The sequence below is a fragment of the Diceros bicornis genome, chromosome 17 (genome assembly GCF_020826845.1).
Source record: "Diceros bicornis minor isolate mBicDic1 chromosome 17, mDicBic1.mat.cur, whole genome shotgun sequence".
Classification (NCBI taxonomy): Eukaryota; Metazoa; Chordata; class Mammalia; order Perissodactyla; family Rhinocerotidae; genus Diceros; species Diceros bicornis.
The window spans coordinates 53,057,234-53,080,639 of NC_080756.1; the positions used below are offsets into that span (position 1 = coordinate 53,057,234).

The window sequence follows — 23,406 nt, forward strand, 5'->3', positions numbered from 1 at the left end:
TATTTTTCTCCAGACAAGGGAATTATGCCAGTGGTATCAAGAGTGGGAATTCAATAAAGCTTGCAGGCCTAATAAGTCAAAGCCTCTCCACCAAACCCTGTCCCATCGAAGCTCCCATTCTCGAGCTTGTCTCCCATTGTGTTTTCCAGATGAAGCAGCTTTTGCTGAATACAGTGCCCCCTGCCACACAGGTAAGCTGTTACCTTCCATGTTTCAAGCTCTCATTTTGCGCTCAACGCCAGTCCTCCTAATTACAAACTCATCTACATCTTTTTTAGTTGATCTCAGATTCCTCACACTGCACAATAACACAGGAATGTACATCTTGGGGGAGGAGCACTAAATCTCTGGAAGATGTCTCTAATTCCTGTATCAGAGGAGTCTATATTTATTATAGGGTGGATATCTCATGGATCCCGTTCTCAACCATAGCCAGTTTGGTTTCCTTTAAGAACCCTGCAATTCATATCCAATTAGAATTACACTCACTCCTTGTCAAGCCCTAAATCATCCTATTTACTTTCCTCTTCTCCCCACGGACACAGAACAAGGAAAGTTTGAGGCCCATATGTATAAATAGAGCTTTGCTGAAATCCCCAGAACCAGGACTCTTTAAAAGGATCATTTTGTCTCTGCAATATAGATACCAAACAAGCTTGATAAATAAATGTATATTTCCAGAGAGCATCTACCATTGATTCCTCATTCAGTGCAAATTGACTCCAAGCTCACTCAGCGCCTTGCCATGTACGCTGTGTTTCCAGTGAGCAAATAATGACATTCTAGTTGAGGTAATAACATAGAGTATAAAGCCGGGAATAACTCAAAACAGATTCAACGCTGCAGAACCTCAGAATATTCAAAATAATGTAATGGCAATCTGAGGAAGCTATATCGCCAAAAAAGCTTTCGGACGGGTAGATTAGTGACAAGAAGAGTATGAAGTATATCTTTGTGGAGACGCTTTTGCAAAGGCACAGAGAGTGTGCTGTACGCCAGGTAAAATGACTAACTTTACTAGGTAGGAGCTCCCCATTTCAGGATGCTAAAAATTAATTAATTAATAAATTATGTTAAAGTGGGAGATAGGAAAATATTATGGTAATTTCACTGAATTAGGAATTTTTTGGCCTGACTTCTGGTCCAAAATCTGCCACTGACCCTTTGTCTGACTTTGGGTCGATCCACTAACATCTGAATATCAACTTCATGTATATAAGAGAGAGTCTGATGTTATTGGAGAAGAGATAAATAAGTATGGGAGCAAGGTTTCTGAGGCGATAAGAAAATGCAGAAGCATAAAAAGAGGTATAAGGGTTAACTTAATTTTTTTAAAAAAGCTAATACTGAGTGTCTACCATCCGCTAGGCATTGTACTAAGCATTTTGTTTGTATTATGTAACTCCATCCTCACAATCACTCTATGATGTACATACTATGAGTAATGCAGTTTTTTAAATGAGAAAATAGAGGTTCAAAGAAGTTAAGAAACTTCCCAAACTCTAGTGATGAAGGAGGCAAATTTGAACTTGGGCATTCTAGGGTCAGAGTCCATACCCTTAACTACTTCCCTCTATTACTTAGCTGTGGGAAGAAGAATTGTTTCTTCTTTTGACATTTCAGAGGTTGGTGGGAGGCTGAATGCAGAAAGAGAGATGTGTTCAAAGGAAGAGAAATGTACACATGAGCAGGGAAAAGGGGAGAAAAATGGGGCAGAGGAAGCAGGAAAGGCAGAAGTTAGGGTTTCTGGGAGACCCTCAGGTAAGTTCATGTCTGAGACCTGCTGGCATCACCATGTAGCATTTGTCCCTTTCTTGTGTGAAGCATGTGGGATTGATAGACTGTGACCAGTGTGACCCAAGGTTTGAGTATGCCTTTCCCAAAAGACAAACTACACTGAGGGAGGAGAAAAGCTAACACCTACAAAATCTCTTGCTTAGAGCCTCTTTATTTAAAGATTATGTTGGTTTATTTCCTTTCTTTCTAGGGTACAGAAACAAAAGAACACTTCAGTATTCTGAAAAAGCTGGTAGACTTAGATGGGGTCATATCATGGGATCCAAGATTCCTTCCCTGAATGACCACAATAAAAAAGTCAGAGAGCTCAGACTGGATGTGGCCAGGCCCATAGGCATTTTATACAAGGCACATGCTATCCCCCTATTGTATGCTCCAATCACAAGAGAGCTACATCAGCTCAGAGCTCAGATTTGTGGGACTTCCTCCAAAGGGACACAAAGGAGAATCCCAACTTCATGCAATGAGTTACAAGCATTGCAAGTGAATAACCAAATACCATAAACAATGGTTTCGTGGGGAAGAAAGGAACAGGGAAAATCCTGTGAATTGGTCTCTGACTCTTGATGCTCTGATCTTGATGCTCTGATCTTTTTGTCTAATTGAAATGAAAACATGTAAGTGAGGCCCAGGACAGAAAGTGGAAGCAGCTCCCAGTTTTGGTCTATGCTAAGAGAGTTAGGCCAGGTTGAAGAGGTATGACGGTGTTTATGGGAGTGATAAAAAGTGAAGCTAGAGAGAGCAGTTGAGACTGATTTATCAAAGGTCTTAAAAGAAGTCTGCATTTTATCCTACAATAGTAAACCAATGGAATCTTTAAAAACAGGAGAGTGGCATGGTCAGATTTGATTTAGGATAGTAACAAGTGGCAGAAAGGGGCTAGAGAGGTAGAGACAGGTGGCAAGGAGATTATTACAATGGTCCTTATTTCTCATGAAAAATGTGCCTGGAAAATGGGTTGTGAGTATATTTTACTTCTTAAAACTGTATTCCTAATTCTTACTGCTTATGGAAAGTCAAAACGCTTTTCACCAGTATGACAAGTTCTAAACCACAATGAAAGTCAATAAAGAAATTTTAAGACACGGGTCTACTGTAGATATCAGGTTCAGCTTCCTATGCAATTTGTTCCCGAGTCGATTAAAAGCCATAATTGACACTAAGTGGCAAGTCAGGATCAACAATTAATGTGTTCCCAGATGTGCATCTTGGTCTGAACTGGAATGAGGAATGGGGAATTACTAAATACTAAAATAAAGTTAGACACAGACTAATAGGATTTTAAAGGGCAAACACTGATACAAAAGAAGCACATATAGCGTGTTCTGGATTCATGCCTCGGATCCTGAGCATTATGGTGAAAGACCATCTGAGACATTCTGTAAATTGTTTTTTTTCATGTGTTTCCCCTACAGTTGTCCCTCAGCAGAAGCTCTGAGATCCCCTTTTTTCACGTACAGTAACGAAAGATAGCCACGGGGTGGTGGCAGAGGTTAAAAAATATGAGTACTGCTGTTTTATTAATTATAAAAAACTTTAAAATAAAGAAGTCAGGCAAAGGGAAGAGAGAAGGAGAGCAATAAAATGATCATGGAAACTAATTGAGAAGATAACAAAATAAGTACCTTGCACAAATCATCCTTACCTGTGGGCAGAATTGCTTTCACAATCCTAGGAACAGTTAACTGATTCTTCTGTTTTTTCGGTTTGGTTTATTTTCTTAGAATTAGTGTATTCTACAAGAAATGTTACATTTCTTTGTTTTCTACCAATGAAATGTGACTCTAAACCCCAGCCCCATTGGACTCACAGGAAATTATCTCATATATTCTGGGGTTCTTCCACTTGGTGATCTAATGCAGGATCAAGGTGTCACATCCCACCCCTCTGTGGTCATCTGTCCATAGTGATGGTTTTAGATCCACCACTCTGTGGCCTCCTTGTCATTCTTAGGGATAGGAATCTTTGACAAAGAACAAGTGGCTGGGCCTGGCATCCAGCCCTCCAGATCTTCCCTCTAAAGCCCCTGAGGAATCCACTGACATCTTTCTGCCCAGCCTGGAAGAATTGTTTTAGTCTGGGGAAATGTCTTAATCATTTAGTCATTTTAGTCAGAACCCTTAGTTTCTTAGTTGGCTTTCTTCCTTCTCAAATTCTATTACTCCCCTAATTATTTATTCTTTTAAAATCGAAGGCCAGGAAACTGCCCCAAATCTCCCTTGAAGTTTGATTATCAAGATTTTCTACATAGACAATCACATAATTTGTGAACAAAGACGGTTTTATTTCTTCCTTACCAATTTGTATACCTTTTATTTCCTTTTCTTGTGTTATTGCATTTGCTAGGACTTTCAGGACGATGTTGAACAGAAGTGGTTAGAAGGGACATCCTTGCCTTGTTCTGAATTTTAGGGGAAAGCATCTAGTCTCTCACCATTAGCATAATGTTAGCTGTAGGTTTTTTGTAGATGTTCTGTATCAAGTTGAGGAAGACCTCCTGTATTCCTAGTTTGGTGAGAGTTTTTATCATGAATGGGTGTTGGATTTTTGTCAAATGCTTTTTCTGCATATATTATGATCATATGATTTTTTTTCTTTTGCCTGTTAATATGATGAGTTACATTAATTGATTTTCAAATGTTGAATTAGCCTTGCATACCTGGAATAAATCCAACCTTTCATAGTGTCTAATTATTTTCATGCACTGTTGGATTTGATCTGCTAATATTTTGTTGAGGACTTTTTATTTTTGTTCATGAGAGAGTCTGTAATTTTCCTTTCCTATAATATTTTTCTCTGGTTTTGATGTTAAGGTAAAGCTGGCCTCATAGAATGGGTTAGGAGATATTCCCTCTGTTTCTATTTTCTAAAAGAGATTGTAGAGAATTGGTATCATTTCTTCTTTAAATGTTTGATAGAATTCACCAGTGAAACCATATAGACATATTTTGATGATCTACTTCTTCATCTGGGAGTTTTGGTAGATTGTGTCTTTCAAAGAATTGGTCCATTTTATCTAAGTTATCAAATTTATGGGCATGAAATTGTTCATAATATTCCTTTATTACCCTTCTATTTTCCATGGAACCAATTGTAATGTCACCTCTTTCATTTCTGATATTAGTAGTTTGTGTCTTCTCCATTTTTTCTTGATTAACTTGGCTAGAAGTTTATTATATTATTGATCTTTTCAAAGAACCAGTTTTGGTTTCATTGATTTTCTCCATTGATTTCCTGTTTTCAATTTCATTGATTTCTACTGTAATTTTTATTATTTCTTTTCTTCTACATACTTTGGATTTAATTTGCTTTTCTTTTTCAAGTTTCCTGAGGTGGAAGCTTTGATTATTGATTTTAGATGTTTCCTCTTTTCTAACATTTGCATTCAATGCTATAAATTTCCCTCTAAGCATGCTTTTGCTGCATCCCACAATTTTTTTTTATTTGTATTTATTTATTTTTTCCCCCAAAGCCCCAGTAGATAGTTGTATGTCATAGTTGCACATCCTTCTAGTTGCTGTATGTGGGACGCAGCCTCAGTGTGGCCGGAGAAGCGGTGCGTCGGTGCACGCCAGGGATCCGAACCCGGGCCGCCAGCAGCGGAGCACGTGCACTTAACCGCTAAGCCATAGGGCCGCCCCATGCATCCCACAATTTTAAGTTGTATTTTCATTATCAGTTAGTAAAACATATTTTTAATCTCTGAAATATGGATATTGCATAATAGTTGGTGTGTTTTTTCTGTCCAAACTAAATATTTCCCTCCACTCTCTTCTTGCTTGCATGGTTTCTGAAGTGAAGTCCAATGTAATTTTTATTCTTCCTCAGTTCCCTCTGGTTTCTTTCATGATTTTCCCTTTGTCTCTGATTTTCTGTGGTTTAAATATGTAGGCTTCAGTGTAGAATTTTTAGTATTTATTTTACTTGGTGTTCTCTAAACTTTCTGGATCTATGGTTTGGTGTCTGTTAATAACCGGAAAATTTTCATTATTACTTCAAGTATTTCTTTTGTTCCTTTCTCTCTTTCTTCTCCTTCTGGTATTCCCATTACGTGTTATGTTACACCTTGTGTAATTGTCCCACAGTTCTTGGATATCCTGTCCTATTTTTTTCAGTCTTTTTTCTCTTTGACTTGCAGTTTGGGAAATTTTCAATTCTGTTAACAAATGCTCTACGTATCCTAATACATGCCAACATATTGACCCATTTGATAGGGCCAGGATTGGAATTGTTGGATAAAAGGATACATACAAACTTAATTTCAGTGTTCAGTATTCAGCCAAAAAGTATTCTAGAATGGCTGTACCAATCTATACTCCCTCCACTAGTACGTAAAGGGTTCCCATTTCCACTATAGTCTTGTCAATATTTGTCTACTTTTTTACACTTTTTTATATTTTTTTCTTTTTTTTTTTTTGAAGTATAATTGATATACAGTATACTATTAATTTCCGGCATACATCATAGTGATTTGATATGTATATACATTACAAAACAATCCCCATGACAAGTCTAGTTACCGTAGGACATCACACAAAGATATTACAATATTATTGAGTGTATTTCCTATGGTCTACATTACATCACCATGATTTATTTATTTTATAAATGGAAGTTTGTACATCTTAATCCCCTTCATCTGTATCCCCCACCCTCCAACCAATATCTCCTCTGGTAATCACTAGTTTGTTTCTTGTATCTGTGAGTCTGTTTCTGTTTTCTTTTGTTTGTTTTGTTTTTTTAGATTCCACATATAAGTAAAATCATACAGTATTTGTCTTTCTTGGTCTGACTTATTTCATTTAGCATTGTACCCTCTAGTTTCATCCATGTTGTCTCAAATGGCAAGATTCCACTCTTTTTTATGGCTGTGTAATATTCCATTGTATACATATATTTATATATGTAGACATATATATATATACACACATACTACATTTTCTTTATCCATTCATCTATCAATGGACACTTATGTTGCTTCCAAATCACGGCTATTGTAAATAATACTGCAGTGAACGTGGGGGGTATATATCTCTTTGAATTAGTATATTCATTTTCTTCAGATACATATCCAGAAATAGAATTGCTGGATGATATGGTAGTTCTATTTTTAATTTTTTGAGGAACTTCCATACTGTTTTCTATAGTGGCTGCACCAATTTACATTCCCACCAATAGTGCACAAGTGTTCCCTTTTCTTCACATTCTCGCTAACGTTTGTTATTTTTTGCCTTTTTGATAATAGCCATTCTGACATGCATAAGGTGATATCTCATTGTGGTTTTAATTTGCATTTCCCTGATTGTTAGTCATGTTGAGGTTGAGCATCTTTATATGTACCTATTGGCTGTCTCTATGTCTTCCTTGGAAAAATGTCCAAGTCCTCTTGCCATTTTTTAATCAGATTGTTAGTTTTTTTGATATTAAGTTGTGTAGGTTCTTTACATATTATGGATATTAACGACTTATCAGATGTGTGATCTGCAAATATCTTCTCCCATTCAGTAGGTTGCCTTTTCATTTTGTTGATGGTTTACTTGACTGTTCAAAAGCTTTTTAGTTTGATGTAATCCCGTTTGTCTGTATCTGAGTTTGTTAACTTTACCTGAGGAGACTGGTCCAAAAAAAATATTGCTAAGACCAGTGTCAAAGAGCTGACTGCCTAAGTTTTCTTCTAGGAATTTTATGGTTTCAGGTCTTACATTGAAGTCTATAATCCATTTTGAATTCATTTTTGTATATGGTATAAAATAGTGGTCCAGTTTCATTCTTTTGCATGTAGCTGTCCAGTCTTCCCAACACTTTTATTGAAGAGACTATTTTTTTTCCATTGTATGTTCTTGCCTTCTTTCTCATAGATTAATTGACCGTATATGCATGCAGTTTATTTCTGGGCTCTCTATTCTGTTCTATTGATTTATGTGTCTGTTTTCATGCCAGTGTCATACTGTTTTGATTTCAACAGCTTTGTAGTATAGTTTGAAATCAGGGAATGTGATACCTCCAGCTTTGTTCTTCTTCCTCAAGATTGCTTTGGCTATTCAGGCTCTTTTGTGGTTCCATATAAATTTTAGGATTTTTTCTTCCAGTTCTGTGAAAAATTTCATTGGTATTTTGATGGGGATTTCATTGAATCTGTCGATTTATTGGGCAGTATGGACATTTTAACCATGTTAATTCTTCAAATCCATGAGCACAGTATATCTTCTCATTTATTTGTGTCATCTTCAGTTTCTTTCATCAATGTCTTACAGTTTTCAGAGTGCAAGTCTTTCACCTCCTTGGTTAAATTTATTGCTATGTATTTTATTTTTTTCAATGCAATTGTAAATGGGATTTGTTTTATTTTTTTTCTGATAGTTCATTATTAGTGCATATACATGCAACCAATTTGTGTATATTAATTTTGTATCCTGCAACTTTATTGAATTCATTTATTAGTTCTAACAGTATTTTTGTGGAGTCTTTAAGGTTTTTTGTATATACTACTGTGTTAATTTTACTTCTTCCTTTCCAATTTGGATGACTTTTATTTCTTTTTCTTGCCTAATCGCTGTGGCTAGGAATTCCAATACTATGTTGAATAAAAGCAGCAAAAGTAGGCATCACTTTCTTGTTCCTGATCTTAGAGGAAAAGCTTTCAGCATTTCACCATTGAGTACGATGTTAGCTGTAAGTTTGTCACATGTGGCTTTATTATGTAGAGGTATGTTCATTCTATACCCACTTTATTGAGAGTATTTATGATAAATGTATGTTGAAATTTGTCACACATTTTTTCTGCATCTATTGAGATGATCATACAATTTTTATCATTCATTTTGTATATGTACTGTATCGTGTTGATTGATTTTCCGAAATTGAACAATCCTTGCATCTCTGAAATAAATCCCACTTGATTGTGTTTGTATGTTCCTTTCAATGTGTACAGTCATGCTTCACTTAACAAGACAGATATGTTCTGAGAAATGTGTCATTAGCCGATTTTGTCATTGTGAGAACATCATAAAGTGTGCTTACGCAAACCTAGATGGTATAGCCTACTGCAAACCTAGGCTACACGGTACTAATCTTATGAGACCACCATCATATACGTGGTCTGTCATTGACCAAAACATCATTATGTGGTACATGACTGTATCATTGAATTCAGCTTCCTAATATTTTGTTGAGGATTTTTGTATCTATGTTCTTCAGGGATATTGGCCTGTAATTCTTTTTGTGGTATCTTAGGCTGGTTTTGGTGTCATGGTAATTCTGGCCTCATAAAATGAGTTTGGAAGTGCTTTTTCCTCTTCTATTTTTGGGAATAAATTGAGAAGGATAGGTATTAACTCTTCTATAAAAGTTTAATAGAATTTACCTGTGAAGCTGTCTCATCCTGGACTTTTGTTTTTTGGGAGTTTTAAATTACTGATTCAATTTCATTACTTGTAATCAGTGTATTCAGATTTTCTATTTCTTCCTGATTCAGTCTTGGCAGGTTGTGCGTTTCTAAAAATTTATTCATTTCTTCTAGGTTTTCCAATTTTGGCATATAATTTTTTGTAATAGTCACTTATGATCCTTTGTATTTCTGTAGTTTCAGTTGTAACTTCTCCTCTTTCATTTCTGATTTTATTTGGGCCCTCTCTCTTTTTTTTCTTGAAGCGTCTGGCTAAAGGTTTATTGGTTTTGTTTAGCTTTTCAACAAACTCGCTCTTAATTTCATTGATCTTTTCTATTGTTTTTTTAGTTTCTATTTCAATTGTTTCCGCTCTGATCTTTATAAGTTCCTTCCTTCTACTAACTTTGGGCTCTCTTTGTTCTTCTGCTTCTATTTCCTTTATGTATAAAGTTAGATTTTTTATTTCAGATTTTTCTTATTTCTTGAGGTAGGCTTGTATCACTATGAACTTCCCTCTTAGAACTGATTTTGCTGCATCCCATGGATTTTGGAACATTGTGTTTCCATTTTCATTTGTCTTAAGGAATTTTTTTATTTCTTCTTTGATTTCTTTGTTGACCCATTGGTTTTTTAGTAGCATGTTGTTTAGTCTCCACGTGTTTGCATTTTTTTCCAGTTGTCTTCTCGTAATTGATTTCTAGTTTCATACACATGTGGTCAGAAAAGATCCTTGATATGATTTCAATCTTCTTAAATTTATTGATCTTGTTTTGTGGCCTACCATGTGATCCATCCTGGAGAACATTCCATGTACACTTGAAAAAGAATGTGTATTTGGGATAAAGCATTCTGCTTGTATCACTGAAGTCCATCTGGTCTATTGTGTCATTTGAGGCCAATGTTCCCTTATTGATTTTCTGTCTGGATGATCTATCCATTGATGTAAGTGGGATATTAAAGTACCCTATTATTGTCAATTTCTTTCTTTATGCCCATTAATATTTGCTTTATATATTTAGGTGCTCCTATGTTGGGTGCATAAATATTTACAAATGTTATCTCTTCTTGTTGGACTGACCCTTTTATCATTATGTAATGCCCTTCTTTGTCGTTCATTACAGTCTTTGTTTTAAAGTCTATGTTGTCGGATATGAGTATTGCTACCTCAGCTTTCTTTTCACTTCCATTTGCATGGAATAACTTTTTCCATCTCTTCACTTTCAGTCTGTGTGTGTCTTTAGATCTGAAGTGAGTCTCTTGTAGGGAACATATATGGGTCTTGTCAAAGACATAGGGTCAGTCACCCTATGTCTTTTGATTGGAGCATTTAGTCCATTTGCCTTTCAAGTCACTATTGATAGATATATACTTTTTACCATTTTGTTAGTTGATTTCTGGTTGTTTTTGTAGTTCTTCTCTGTTCCTTTCTTCTTCTCTTGGTCTCTTCTTCTGTGGTTTGATGGTTTTCTTTAGTGTTATGTTTGGGTTCCTTTCTCTTTATTTTTCTGTGCATCTACTATAGGTTTTTGGTTTGTGGTTACCAGGAGGTTCATATATATCAAGCTATATTTATCTGTTTTAAAATGATAGTTGCTTAAGTTCAGATTCATTCTGAAAGCTCTACATTTTTATTCTCCTCCCCCCACCTTTTGTTTTTTATGTCATATTTTACATCTTTTTATTTGTATATCCCTTAACTACTTATTGTATTTACAGTTAATTTTACTGTTTTTGTCTTTTAACCTTCATCCTAGCTTTTTAAGTGGTTGATCTATTCCCTTTACTAGATATTTGCCTTCACCAGTGTGATTTTTTTCTTTCATATATTTTCTTATTTCTGGTTATGGCTTTTTCTTTTCTTCTTAAAGAAAACCCTTTAACATTTCTTGTAAGTCCAATTTAGTGACGATGAACTCCTTTAGCTCTTGCTTGTCTGAGAAACTCTATCTTTCCTTCAATTCTGAATGATAACCTTGCATGGTAAAGTATTCTTAGTTTGAAGTGTTTTCCTTTCAGCACTTTAAATATATCATGCCACTCCCTTCTGGATCACAAAGTTTCTGCTGAAAAATTAGCTGATAGTCTTATGGGGGTTCCCTTGTATGTGCCTTGTTGTTTTTGTCTTGCTGCCCTTAATATTCTCTCTTTATCTCTAACTTTGCCATTTTATTTATAATATGTCTTCATGTGGATCTCTTTGGGTTCATCTTGTTTGGGACTCTCTGTGCTTCCTTGACATGGATGTCTGTTTCCTTCCCTAGGTTAGGGAAGTTGTCAACCATTATTTCTTAAATAAGTTTTCTGCCCTTCTCTCTCTATCTTTTCTTTCTGGGACACCTATAATGCAAATGTTAGTGTGCTTGATGTTGTCCCAGAAGTTCCTTAAACTATCCTCTTTTTTAAATTCTTTTTGCTGTTCTGATTGGATGATTTCCACTATTTTGTCTTCCAAATTGCTGATCGTTCTTCTGTATCATCAAATCTGCTGCTGATTCCCTCTAATGTATTTTTCATTTCGGTTATTATATTCTTCAGCTCTGATTGGTTTTCTTATATTTTCTCTGCGTTAGAGTTCTCCCTGTGTTTCTCCATTCTTATCCCTAGTTCAGTGAGCTTCTTTAGATGTTACTTTGAACGCTTTATCACTAAATTATTTATCTCTGCTTCACTAGAGTTTTTTTCTGGGGTGTTACCTTGTTCTTTTGTTTGGAACATATTCTTCTGTCTCATTTTGTTTGACTTTCTGTGTTTGTTTCTATGAATTAAGCAAAACAGCTACTTCTCCTAGTCTTGAAGGAATGGCCTTGTGTGGGATCATCCTCTACGTAAACTGTGTTTGCTGGGGCCACCCTGGTGAGGGCAGCTGGAGTTGGTGTGGGCCAGGGGTCTGGGGCATGCTGTGGTGTTCTTAGCCGGCCAGCTAGAGGGTCTGGCCCTTGCTCCCGCCTGCACTATCAAAGTAGAGGAGAAACACTAAAAATGGTACTCATCAGCACCTTCAACCCCAGAGAGAATTTCAGCAATTCCTTACTCATTTGGCAGATGCTCTAAGGCTAGTAAATGGATTTCTTTTTCATATAGTCTAGGTGTCCTTTACACTGCTGTATTTTCACTGTGCCCCAGAGTGGGCAAGCCTGCACATGGGCCTCTCAGTGATATCCCTTCCTGCTGCAGGTTGCTGTGTCAGGAGTGTGGTTCCTGTCGATTTTGTGTCTCCCTTTCTCCTAACTGTCTCTATGTGGTCCCTCTATCATGTGTTGAGCAGAAGCTATTCAATCAGCTCTCACTTCTTCTTCAGGAGGAATTGTTCTATATGTAGATGTGGATTTGATGGTCCATTGAAGGAAGTGAGCTCAGGGTCTTCCTACATCACATTGTGGAAGTTCCTCCCCCCCATTTTTTCAATTTTAAATACAAAGTCTTACTTCTTTTTTTTTTTTCCTTTTGCTGAGGAAGATCACCCTGAGCTAACATCTGTGTCAATCATTCTCTATTTTGTATGTGGGTCACCACCACAGCGTGGTTGACAAGTGGTGCAGGTCAACATCCAGGATCTGAACCCACAAACCTGGGGTCACCAAAGCAGAACATGCTGAACTCAACCGCTATGCCATGGGGCCAGCCCCTAAAAAGTCTTACTTCCTGATTGTCTCAATTTTTACTTCTCTAACTACTAGAGATGTGAAGTATCTCTTCACATGAGCCATTAAGATTTCTTCTTTTATAAATTACTATTCATGTAATTTGCATGTGTTTATATTTTTTTATTTCACCAGTTGAAAATTGCACATCTTTCACACTTTAACATCACTGAAATTGGGACACATCTTACCATGGATAATGTCTATTTTGTTTAGCTATTGCTGCATAACAAACCACCCCAAAATTCAATAAGTTAAAACAACAACAATTTTATTATACTTCCATTTCATGGATTGACTGGGCTTACCTGGATGATTCTTCTGATGGTCTTGCCAGCAGTCTCTCATGAAATTGCAGGCAGATAGCAGCTGGGAGGGGAATCATCTGAAGGCTCTCCTGGGATTCTTGGACAGCTTAGCCCCTCCTTCTCCATGTAGCCCCAGCATTTCTCCTTGTGGTTTCTCTAACAGGATAGCTAGACTTGTTACATGGCATTTCAGAGCTCCCAAGAGCAAAGGTTCCAAGGAACTAAGGCAGAAGCTTCAAGGTTACCTATGAACTAGCCCCAGAAGTCTTGTAATATCACTTTTATCACATTTGACTGGTCAAGATCATCATAAGGTCAGCTTACATTCAAGAGAAAATGAAATGAACTCCATGTCTTGAGGGAGAAGCAAGATCACATTACAAAAGAGTGTGTAATTGAAGATATTGTTGTGGCCATCGTTGCAAAGAATTTACTAAATCTGCCATTTAACTACAAAATCATGTCTTTCCCACATACAAAATGCACCTGGTCTCTCCCCCAAAAGTCTCGTCTTATTATGGATAAGTCTAGGATCTCACCATCTAAACTGGGTGTGAATGGGTTTTGGGGTGAAGTTCTTTAGGTACTACTCTTTAAGTAGAGTTCCTCTCAACCTGAAGACATTTGAACTTAAGAGACAAGATATCTGCCCCACACACAAACTCAGTAAATGGTGGTGAGACAAAGAAAGGATAAGTGCAACAAACATTCAGTCCAGATTCAAGAGTAGAGAAAATAGACTCCTCTTCTTGGTGGGGGAGTGACAAGAACACAGTGCAAAAGAGCATGTGGCTCACTGAATTGTACACTTCAAACAGGTGCAGTTTATGGTACATCAGTTATACCTCAATAAAGGCATTTAGTTGTCTGTTTTTAAAGAGTATGTTTGATGAGAGACATTCAGGCATCTTTGGAAATACAGCCTGCCACAGCATTTTAAACAGTTGCTGTCAGGTAGGCAATGTCATGATGTAGTCACCATTCCTTCTTCACGCGTGAACTGGGCTGTTTTCCCGTTGACCTTCCCATTGAACGACTTTAATTTCTCAATGTCTCAGTCAATGAATCATTTAATAAACATTTGAAAAAGGAATTGGAATTCTGATTATTGTTTGAAACTCTCCATTGACAACTTCTGGTAAGATCAAAACAGTGTTAGCGTGAAGACCTGAAGAAAGGTTGCCAGCTTGGCAAATAACCCTAGAGACAACAGTGAGGCACTCAGGAAATGCTGCATCACCAGCACCACATGATGTCACAGACCACAATATTGTATATAAGAACATGAAGTCTGAAAGTGAGTCAGAAGAATTGCACTCTAAATAAAAATAAGTTTTAGGAATACTGGATACCAGTGGTGGGCATGGGAGGGAAGCACAGAACAGAAAAGCTAGCTGCCATTCCAAATATATATTGCTATTTAATGACAGGACAATAAATATTTAAGTTGAACCATATGACAGTATCATTTCTGTAGATCCAAAACAGTCAAATAGTGAAAAATCTTCTGATTTCCAATCTAGTGTTTCCTACAGAACTCTAAGGAAAGATTTCCTGACTTAGATAACACAACATGGAAGGCACTTAAACAGAAAAATGGACAGCATGGCATTTGTCTGTCAAGATGGGGTGGGGAAAATTAAATTACATATTATTCTTTGAGGAATAAAGAGAAAAGCCTAGGGGGAAAGCCTAGGGACCTGGCTGTGTCTGTGACTCTGTGATGATTCTCTGCCATATACTGAAATTAAATATACGTGATTGTGGACCATTCCGAAGTGATAAAAGATTAGCACTTGATTCTACTCTACTTCTCCTTTCTCTCCTACTTTTCAGAAAGTTTACTTTCCTGTAACCAAATACTGTGCTTTTATTAAGAATATGATATATCTCTGTTTTATCCTCTTTTGTTCTTTTTTTCACTAATGAGCCTCCTACTACTGATTCCCACTTTCCTTGCTACGGAAGGTTTTTTCTGTCTTACTCACTCACTGCCATTCTATCATTACTCCTTCACTGTCCATAACGGGCAGTGACCTGAATACAGGGCACAGGCAATCTTGCTAATCAAATGGCCCTAGATCTCGATCTTGAAAATGTACAGTGACAAAGGGGATAGGCCACAAATGAACTGTTTGTATCTGAGTGGTAAAAAGAATGCATGAATTTTTCTAGAATTAAGGTAGTAAGAAAATGTTCTTTCCTCTAGTGATTGGATAGAGTGGATTCTCCCCTTGGTTGGCCATTAAAAACAAAACAAAGCAAAAAGAAACCAGTATCCCCTGAAATGGCCTTGGGCTGAGTGCTTTAGCATCTGTCTTTACCACTGCAATCATTGGCTTTGACCACAAGAGGGCAATTAAATCCAATAATGAGACTATTAACACATCAGTTCTTCAAGTGATGACCTAGGGAAAGAGAAGAAACAGAGGACAAGGTAGTGTGATAGGAAAAAAAAATTTTTCATGTTAAAAAAAAATTATACATGTGCAGAGACCAAATAAGACCATTTTGTCAATCTTCAATTTCTGTGTACACAAATTGATACCTGAAAAGTTTAATCCAATCTAAATCAAAATGTTACTCTTATAACCAATTCAGAATTTCTGCCTACATTCCTCTAAGCTCTGATCCTTGTTTCCACAGACCAGCAGTAGCAAAGTGAGACAGCCCTCCAGCCTCAGGAGAGGCTTAAAAGTTGAAGCTTCTTTGATGAGGAAGAAAGTCCACCCGTGGACGGCAGCTTCGGCCCCTGCTGGAGGGTTCTAGTCTGCCCTTCCTGACAGCCTGCCCTCTGGACTTTGGACTGGCCTAGACAGCTCCACAACTGCATAAGCCAATTCCTTACAATAAATTTCTTAATATATATCTCCTCCTGGTTCTTCTTCTCTTGTTGAACCTGACAGAGATGATATAATACCCAGATACTAGTTCTCTCTCATGGAACGCTTCTGTGGGTTTTAGGAGATCCCACACACCAATAGATATACCCCTGAGGAATTTCTGCACTGCATCATTGCCTGATACAGAAGATATACCCTCTGGAAGGCCTCTTAACTTTATATTAACTCTCAATTTATGGTGAAACATTCCACATGACTTCTTTCTTCTAGAGTCCCCTTGCCTCACAGGAAGTCTTCTTAAATAAAGCCCTTTGTAGATAACTCAAACTCCATTCCCTTCTTCTGCTTCCTCTCAGGGCTCAGGGAGCTCATATACACACTCAACAAATAGTGAAACTGCTGCTCCCATCCACTGAAGCTACCCTTCCTTACCCTGTCATTAGGGGCAATTTCTACCAGCTTCCCACCATCAGACTTCCCTAAACAACATTCAGACAAATTTTCTACACCCTCCACAATAGGGGACTTAGGTCAGGTTCTTCAAGCACTCTCTTGTTCTCCAGTCAGCCCCAAATCTACATGTTTCCATAGCTGAGCAACAAAGAGCCAGGGAGCAAGACTCTGTGCCCACCTCCAGCAAGCAGTGCCCAACCTCTCCCAGATGTCCTCTAGATTCACCCTTCATTTGCCTTGGCAGGTGGGAGGGGAAATACCCCAGCAATTCCTTCATCCACCAATTCCTTCAAAGACTTTGCCTTTGTAATCAGTCTTTTATCTTTTTATGTGCGCTGTTGCTAAACTTCCTAGACCAGTTTGGAAAGGCCTATGGGGCTTTCTTTGTAATATAGGACTTTTCATCACCTACTACTCTCAGCTTGAGGTTTCAGCCAAAATTTTGAGACCACAGAAAAAACGTCTCTCTCTAAGATTCTAGTACTCTCACCACTGGGTAAGTTTTTGTACTCTCACAAAAATCGATTATTCATAGGTAAGCTTCTATCCAGAATTTTGCATCTTTAAAGAGCATCCCCAGGCTGACCTAGTCTCTCAGCACTGTTTTCCACATGTGGCTCTGTCTCTGAGTCTAGGGATATTTGATGAGGCCTCGAATCTGTCAGCAAATATCTGTAGTGCTATATGTTGGTTCTGAAAGCCTCCTGGAAGAGCCTTCATAAATGTAATCACTGCACTCATTTAAATGTTTCTCTGGCAGATGCACCAATGTTCTATCCTTCTTGCCACAACAATGCCATCTCCAGTTAGTTCCTGATGCTTCAATAATTATGCCTTTCACTAGAGGTCAATTGTCTACAACTCTCCCTTAACTAATTTAATCTTAGAATGGAGAATGAGGGATATCAAATGATATAAAACCCAGAATTCAATGAAGAAAAGATGGTAAATTTGATATGTAAAATCCAGAATTTTTAACTAGGAAAAAAAAATCCCATCATATACAAGTTAAGAGAAAAAATGACAAAGTAAGACAAAATATTTTCAGATTGTATCTCACTCAAATGGCTAATTTATTTAGTATATAAAGAAATTTTTTCTTACGAATTATTCAGAAAAATATCAGTCATCCAACTCTTTTAAAAAAGGATAAAGTCTATGAACTGTCAGTTTACAGAAAAGGAAATAGAAATGGCTCTCATGCATGTGAAAAGATGCTCGCTATAATTCTTCATAAGAGAAATACAAATTAAAACCATAATGAGAAACCATTTCTTTACCTCTCTAATAAGCAAAGATCAAAACTTTGGGTGAAAAACTGCACCAGTGAAGAAGTAGAGGAAATGAAATTCTCATACATGGCTGGAGGGAGTGTAAGTCTACAGATTTATGTAGAGCAATTTGGCATGACTACAAGTACTCAAAAAACACAAAATTACACCTGAAGAAATATAGTCATTGCAGCATTGTTTGTAAAGGCAAAAGAGAGGAAATGATCTAAGCTTCCATTAATAGGAGACTAGCTAAGTCAACTGTTAAATCCATCAAATAGAATTCTATCCAGCCATCAAAAAGAATGAGAGAGTTCTAATGTGTATAAACAGAGAAAGATTCAAAATATATTGTTGACTGGGGGGAAAAAGTAAAGTTCAAACAGTGTTATACTATGCTACAACTTGAGTTAAATGTGTCTGTGTCTGTGTGTGTGTGCTTGTGTATGTAAATTTTTGTATATGAATAGATTATATCTGGAAAAGAACACAAAAAGTAAAAGCATTTTTCTCCAGAGATTGGAACTGGGTGGGCTGGCAATCAGAGGTGAGAGCAGATACTCTGTTTCCACTGATATATCCCTTTGTAAGTTTTGAATTTTACACTGTGAACATGCACATCTTCAAAACACAGTAAATAATTTTAAGGAAGTAACACATAAAGAAGAGAATCAAACTGTGACAAGAGCTTTGAAGGAACTAAACAAGTGGATGTCACAGAGGATGTGGAGGTTGGCTATTTTAGACAGAATGAGTATGTGGTATGGATAAACATAGGCTCAGAGAAGTTAACATTTTGCCTAATGTCACACAGGAATTAGTAGAAAAAGTATTTGAATATAGGTTTGTCTCATTGGTGCTCTTCCCACTATGTTCCCACTGCTCTCAAGTGAGGACAAGGCATTTTCTAAGGAAAACTATACAACAAATGGCTATACAAGGAACCAGTGTAACTAACAGGTTTCAGGAAAGTGAGCATTCTATACCTGTGATAGCCAGCAGCATTTAGATGCCAATAGTTGGTTACAAGTCAGGCAGAGTCTTGCAGTCAGGAAAAATTCTTTAAGCCAAAAACAGGAAGAACTAAGGGGAAAACAAAGAACTTTCTGCTAGCTCTTACTAGGGATCTACACAGCACATTCTATGGGATCTGCAGAGAGATGTCATGTATATGAGTGACTTTGAGACCAAATTGGTGACAGCAGCCCAGGGCCACAAGAGCCATTGCTGCTAAGGTAGGCCAAAACCTCCGAGCAGTCTTGGCTTCCATTACAAAATTTGGAATGTGTGCAGTGAGGTCACTGACCCTATAGCCATGTGACCAAAGATGCGGCCTTTTTGGAGGAAGGCAGGACATGTTCTTAGGGGACAAAAAAAAAAAAAAAAAAAAATGCAACTTTTGAGAGTACGTTTTAAAAAGGAGGCATGAGGGGAGAAAGGAGAAGGAGGTACACTAAGTAGGGTGATTCAGTGCACAAATGAGGCGGTACAACCACACTCTAAGCTTCCATCCACACTGAAGCTGAACCAAAACAACCCTCCCCCTGGGATGAGCTCTCTACAGAAGCCCAAGGTCCACATGAACACTCCAACAGCACCGCCAAGCCCAAATAACACCTCACTGACATTCTAGCTTGACAGTTGGGTTGGAGGGTGCAGATGGGTCTCTTTATGTCTTAATTATTATTATTGCTGTTTAGTTAGGTAAAAGATAAAAACACTCTCATTATAAAGGTTTGGTCTACAGGAAATAAAAAGAAAGGAAAAGGTGAGGTAATTTATTTAATCATTTCGATATTGACAGATTTGTGAATTGTTTCAGATTTTTCCTATTGTAGAAGTGTAATAAAGTTCTTTGTACATGTCTCTGTGCACTTGTAGAACAATTCCTTAGAATCAGTGGCTAGCAGTCACCGGTGGATACACCAACCAGGCCAAAAGCGGGAAGAGTAGGCTGATAGGAGATAACCATCAGCGCCTAGTCTCAGGCACCATGAAATGCCCATTCCTGTCCTTGGTACCTGTCCCCACTCTTGTCCCAGTCCTGATCTGGGCCTCCACAATCTGACCATTCTCTCACTGCCTCTGCCAGTGAATCCTGCCTGGTGTGCCCACCACCATCCCTGTTACTCTGAAAACAGCTTACCCTCTATTATTAACCTTTGTGCAGAATATTCCCACATTTCTTTGCCTTAACTGCAACCCAACTGTTTTCAAAAATGATGTCCTTTCAAAATGAGGCTGCCAAGTTCCCCATAAAGCTGGAAGGGGATTGGAAGTGGTGGGGAGAGGAAAGTCTGCATTTGCTGTTGTTGTGTTATCATTCTTCCCTTTGCTGATTCTGGACCATTATTTCTTCATCACATAAAAATTGCTCCTTGAAGAGATAGTGGTGGGTGTTTGCACAACACTGTGAACGTAATTAATGCCCATGAATTATACACCTAAAAATGGTTAAAATGATAAATTTTATATTATGTATGTTTTACCACAATGAAAAAAATGGCTCCTTTGAGGCACATGCCATCTGCCCACCCCATACTCTACTCCTTGTCAGTCTCACCTACAACCCTGTTCCCTCCCTCACAGTGATCCAGGATTTTGACCTAGAACTCAGTCATCGTCTCAATTCCAAGTTATACCTATACTCAAAACAGCAAAAATGGTTACAATGTAGAACAAAATAATAATAATATAAACATCTTAGAAAAAAATTTTAGAAAATGTATGTAAAATCCCAGGTAGGGCATTCTAGGTGGAAAACTAGAATCCACAATGGGGGGGCAGGGGAAAGAATGAGAGATTTGACTCTATTAAAACTTAAAATGCATGAAGAGAAAGAAAAAATATCCATGATGTTTAAAAAAAATAACAAAATAATAGACAGAAAGAAAACATTTGCAACACATGTGACTGACAAAGCTTATCTCTAATAAACAAAGAGTGCCTACAGATTGATAAGAAAAAGACCAAAAAAAAAAAAAAACTGATAGAATAAATGGCCAAGAGATATGAACAGGTAATTCAGAGGAAATACAAATAATAGATTAACTTGAGAAGATGCTCAAAGACACCAGCAGGTTGGCAAACACAAACTATAACTGAGATATACCATTCCTCCTTTCCCTCAACAAAAATAATAATAATAATTAGCCAAAATTGAAAACATTGAGAACATGTGGAGCTGAGAAGCGGGGAGGACCAGTTTCTCATCCACTGCTAGTGAGAGTAAAATTGCTTCAGTCTTTTTGTAAAGTAATCTGGTAGTATCTATCAAAATTTTAATTTGGCGTACGTTTTGGCCCATGACTCTCACTCTTAGGAATGTATGATACAGAAATAGGATGTATGTACAAAAATGTTCACTGTAGTATTTATTTCATCTCTTATACTATTACTCCCAAATCTTTTCCTATCCAGCATATTCCTCACTTCAGGGTCACCTCCTCTTTGGATTTCTTATCTACTTCTGGCTACTTCTATTTTCTGACAACTTTTTTCTCCCCTGAAACCACCCTGTAAAATGCCTACCCTTCATCATTCCTACCATTTGACTTCTCTATTATTACAGCTAGTCTGACACGGGCTCTTGCCAATAATCATGCAATAGCGCAGACTGAAATCACTAAAAATGTATGGCCTCTCGCCTCACCTGAGCTCTCGGTACTGCTAGCAATGTTGTGCCTCTAGGCAGACATCTCTCTCTTTTCCCTTTGTGGAAATTCCAAAATTCCACCTTCCATAGATTCCAAACCTATCACTTCCTCCTTCATTCTTTGCATACGACCTTGTCTTTTATTTCACTGAGAAAATAGAGTTTACCATGCAAAAACAATCTACACTTTCTTCCTTATAACTTACACAAACATATCAGAATCCTCACCCATCCTTCCCCCTTCCATAGGAAAGGGGACACTCTTTCCACTCAAGGTTGTTTCTTCCCTTTGGGCACTGGGTCTCATACTCATCCACTGCCTCACGGATGCTGGTCTTGCATGTATTTTTAATCCTCCCTTTCAACTGAATTTTTCTCCTCGAGTTATAAACATGTGCTACTCTCTCCTACCTATATATATCAGCCCTATACATAACCTTTTATTTAGATAAGATATTATCTCCTTCCTTCCTGCCATAACAAACTTCTTAAAACAGACTTCTAACGTCATTGTTTCCACTTCCTTAACTCGTATTTATTTGTCAGCTCACCGAAATTTCACATCTTTCACCAGCACACTGGAAGGATGATGACCAATGACTTCCACATTGTCAATCTTATTGAATACTCTTCTCTCATCACATTACTTTACATCTCTTTAGCATTTCATACTGATGATTTCTCCCTGCACCTTGAAAATCACTCCTTCCATAGGTTTTATCACATTACTGTCTTACTTTCTCCTGTGTGCCAGAACAGTTTTCTCCCCTCCCCTTAATTCCTCCCACATCTCAGTACTAATAAGGAAATAAAGACTTTATTATCATCAAAGTTTTGCTTTGAGAGAAGATCATTACTAGCAAGGGAAAGATTTGTCTTATAGTTTGCCAATATGATGAACCTGAAAGACCTTCTCCTAAGTAAAAACTCATCATTACCCTTGTAGGATAGAGCCAGGGGTGAAAAGTCATCATTACCCTTGTAGGATAGAGCCAGGGGTGAAAAGTCATCATTACCCTTGTAGGATAGAGCCAGGGGTGAAAAGTCATCATTACCCTTGTAGGATAGAGCCAGGGGTGAAAACTCATCATTACCCTTGTAGGATAGAGCCAGGGGTGAAAAGTCATCATTACCCTTGTAGGATAGAGCCAGGGGTGAAAAGTCATCATTACCCTTGTAGGATAGAGCCAGGGGTGAAAAGTCATCATTACCCTTGTAGGATAGAGCCAGGGGTGAAAAGTCATCATGATCCTGAGGAGCCTGGGGTTCACTTCAGCTTTGCTTGATGAGGAGATAGAGAAATAGGCACTTCAACACATACATTGTTGGACAGTTTCAATTGGTGGGCCCATTTGAAAGTACTCATTGACCCAGCGATTCCCCCTGATATATTCATACATGGGCAAAATAACATATGAATAGGATATTTATCTAAAATCTATAGGAAAAATCATAGAACCTAAAAAGCTAAAACAATTGTGAAAAAGAAAAGCAGAATTGGAGGACTACAGTACCTGATTTCAAGACTTACTATAAAATTACAGTGGGGTAGAAGGAAAAGGATAGACATATAAATAAATGGAACAGAAGAGAAAATGCAGAAATAGACCTATGTGTATATGATCATTAGTTTTTAACAAAAGTATCAAGGAAATTCACTGAAGAAAGGGTAGTTATTTCAATAAATGGTGCTGGAACAATTAGGCATCTATAAGAAGAAAAAAAACGACCTCAAATCATACTTCACACCATATATAAAAGTTAGATCAAAATAGATCACAGACATAAATGCAAAACCTAAAACTATAAAATTTCTAGAAGAAAACATAAAGGAAATCTTTGTGACCTTGGACTAGGCAAAGATTCCTTACACAACATACAAAAAATAAACTATAATGCAAAGATTGATAAACTAGACTTTATAAATATTAAAAACTTCTGTTCTGAAACACAGTGTTAAGAGAATGAAAAGACAAGCCACAGACTAGGAAAAAATATTTGCAAAGTATATATCTCACAAGGACTTGTATCCAGCGTATGTATATAACTCT

General features: G+C 37.4%; 1 protein-coding gene across 1 annotated transcript in view; it reads left to right on the forward strand.

The window, feature by feature from the left end:
- Nucleotides 1-15,976, forward strand: part of LOC131416362 (alpha-2-macroglobulin-like) — a 69,525-nt gene extending 53,549 nt beyond the window's left edge. Inside the window, exons 35-36 of the mRNA XM_058558836.1 lie at nucleotides 150-191; nucleotides 15,780-15,976. Coding sequence (XP_058414819.1) covers nucleotides 150-191; nucleotides 15,780-15,790 — 53 coding nt within the window. The 3' untranslated portion in view covers nucleotides 15,791-15,976. The remainder of the gene's footprint in view (nucleotides 1-149; nucleotides 192-15,779) is intronic.
- Nucleotides 15,977-23,406: the final 7,430 nt, after the last annotated feature.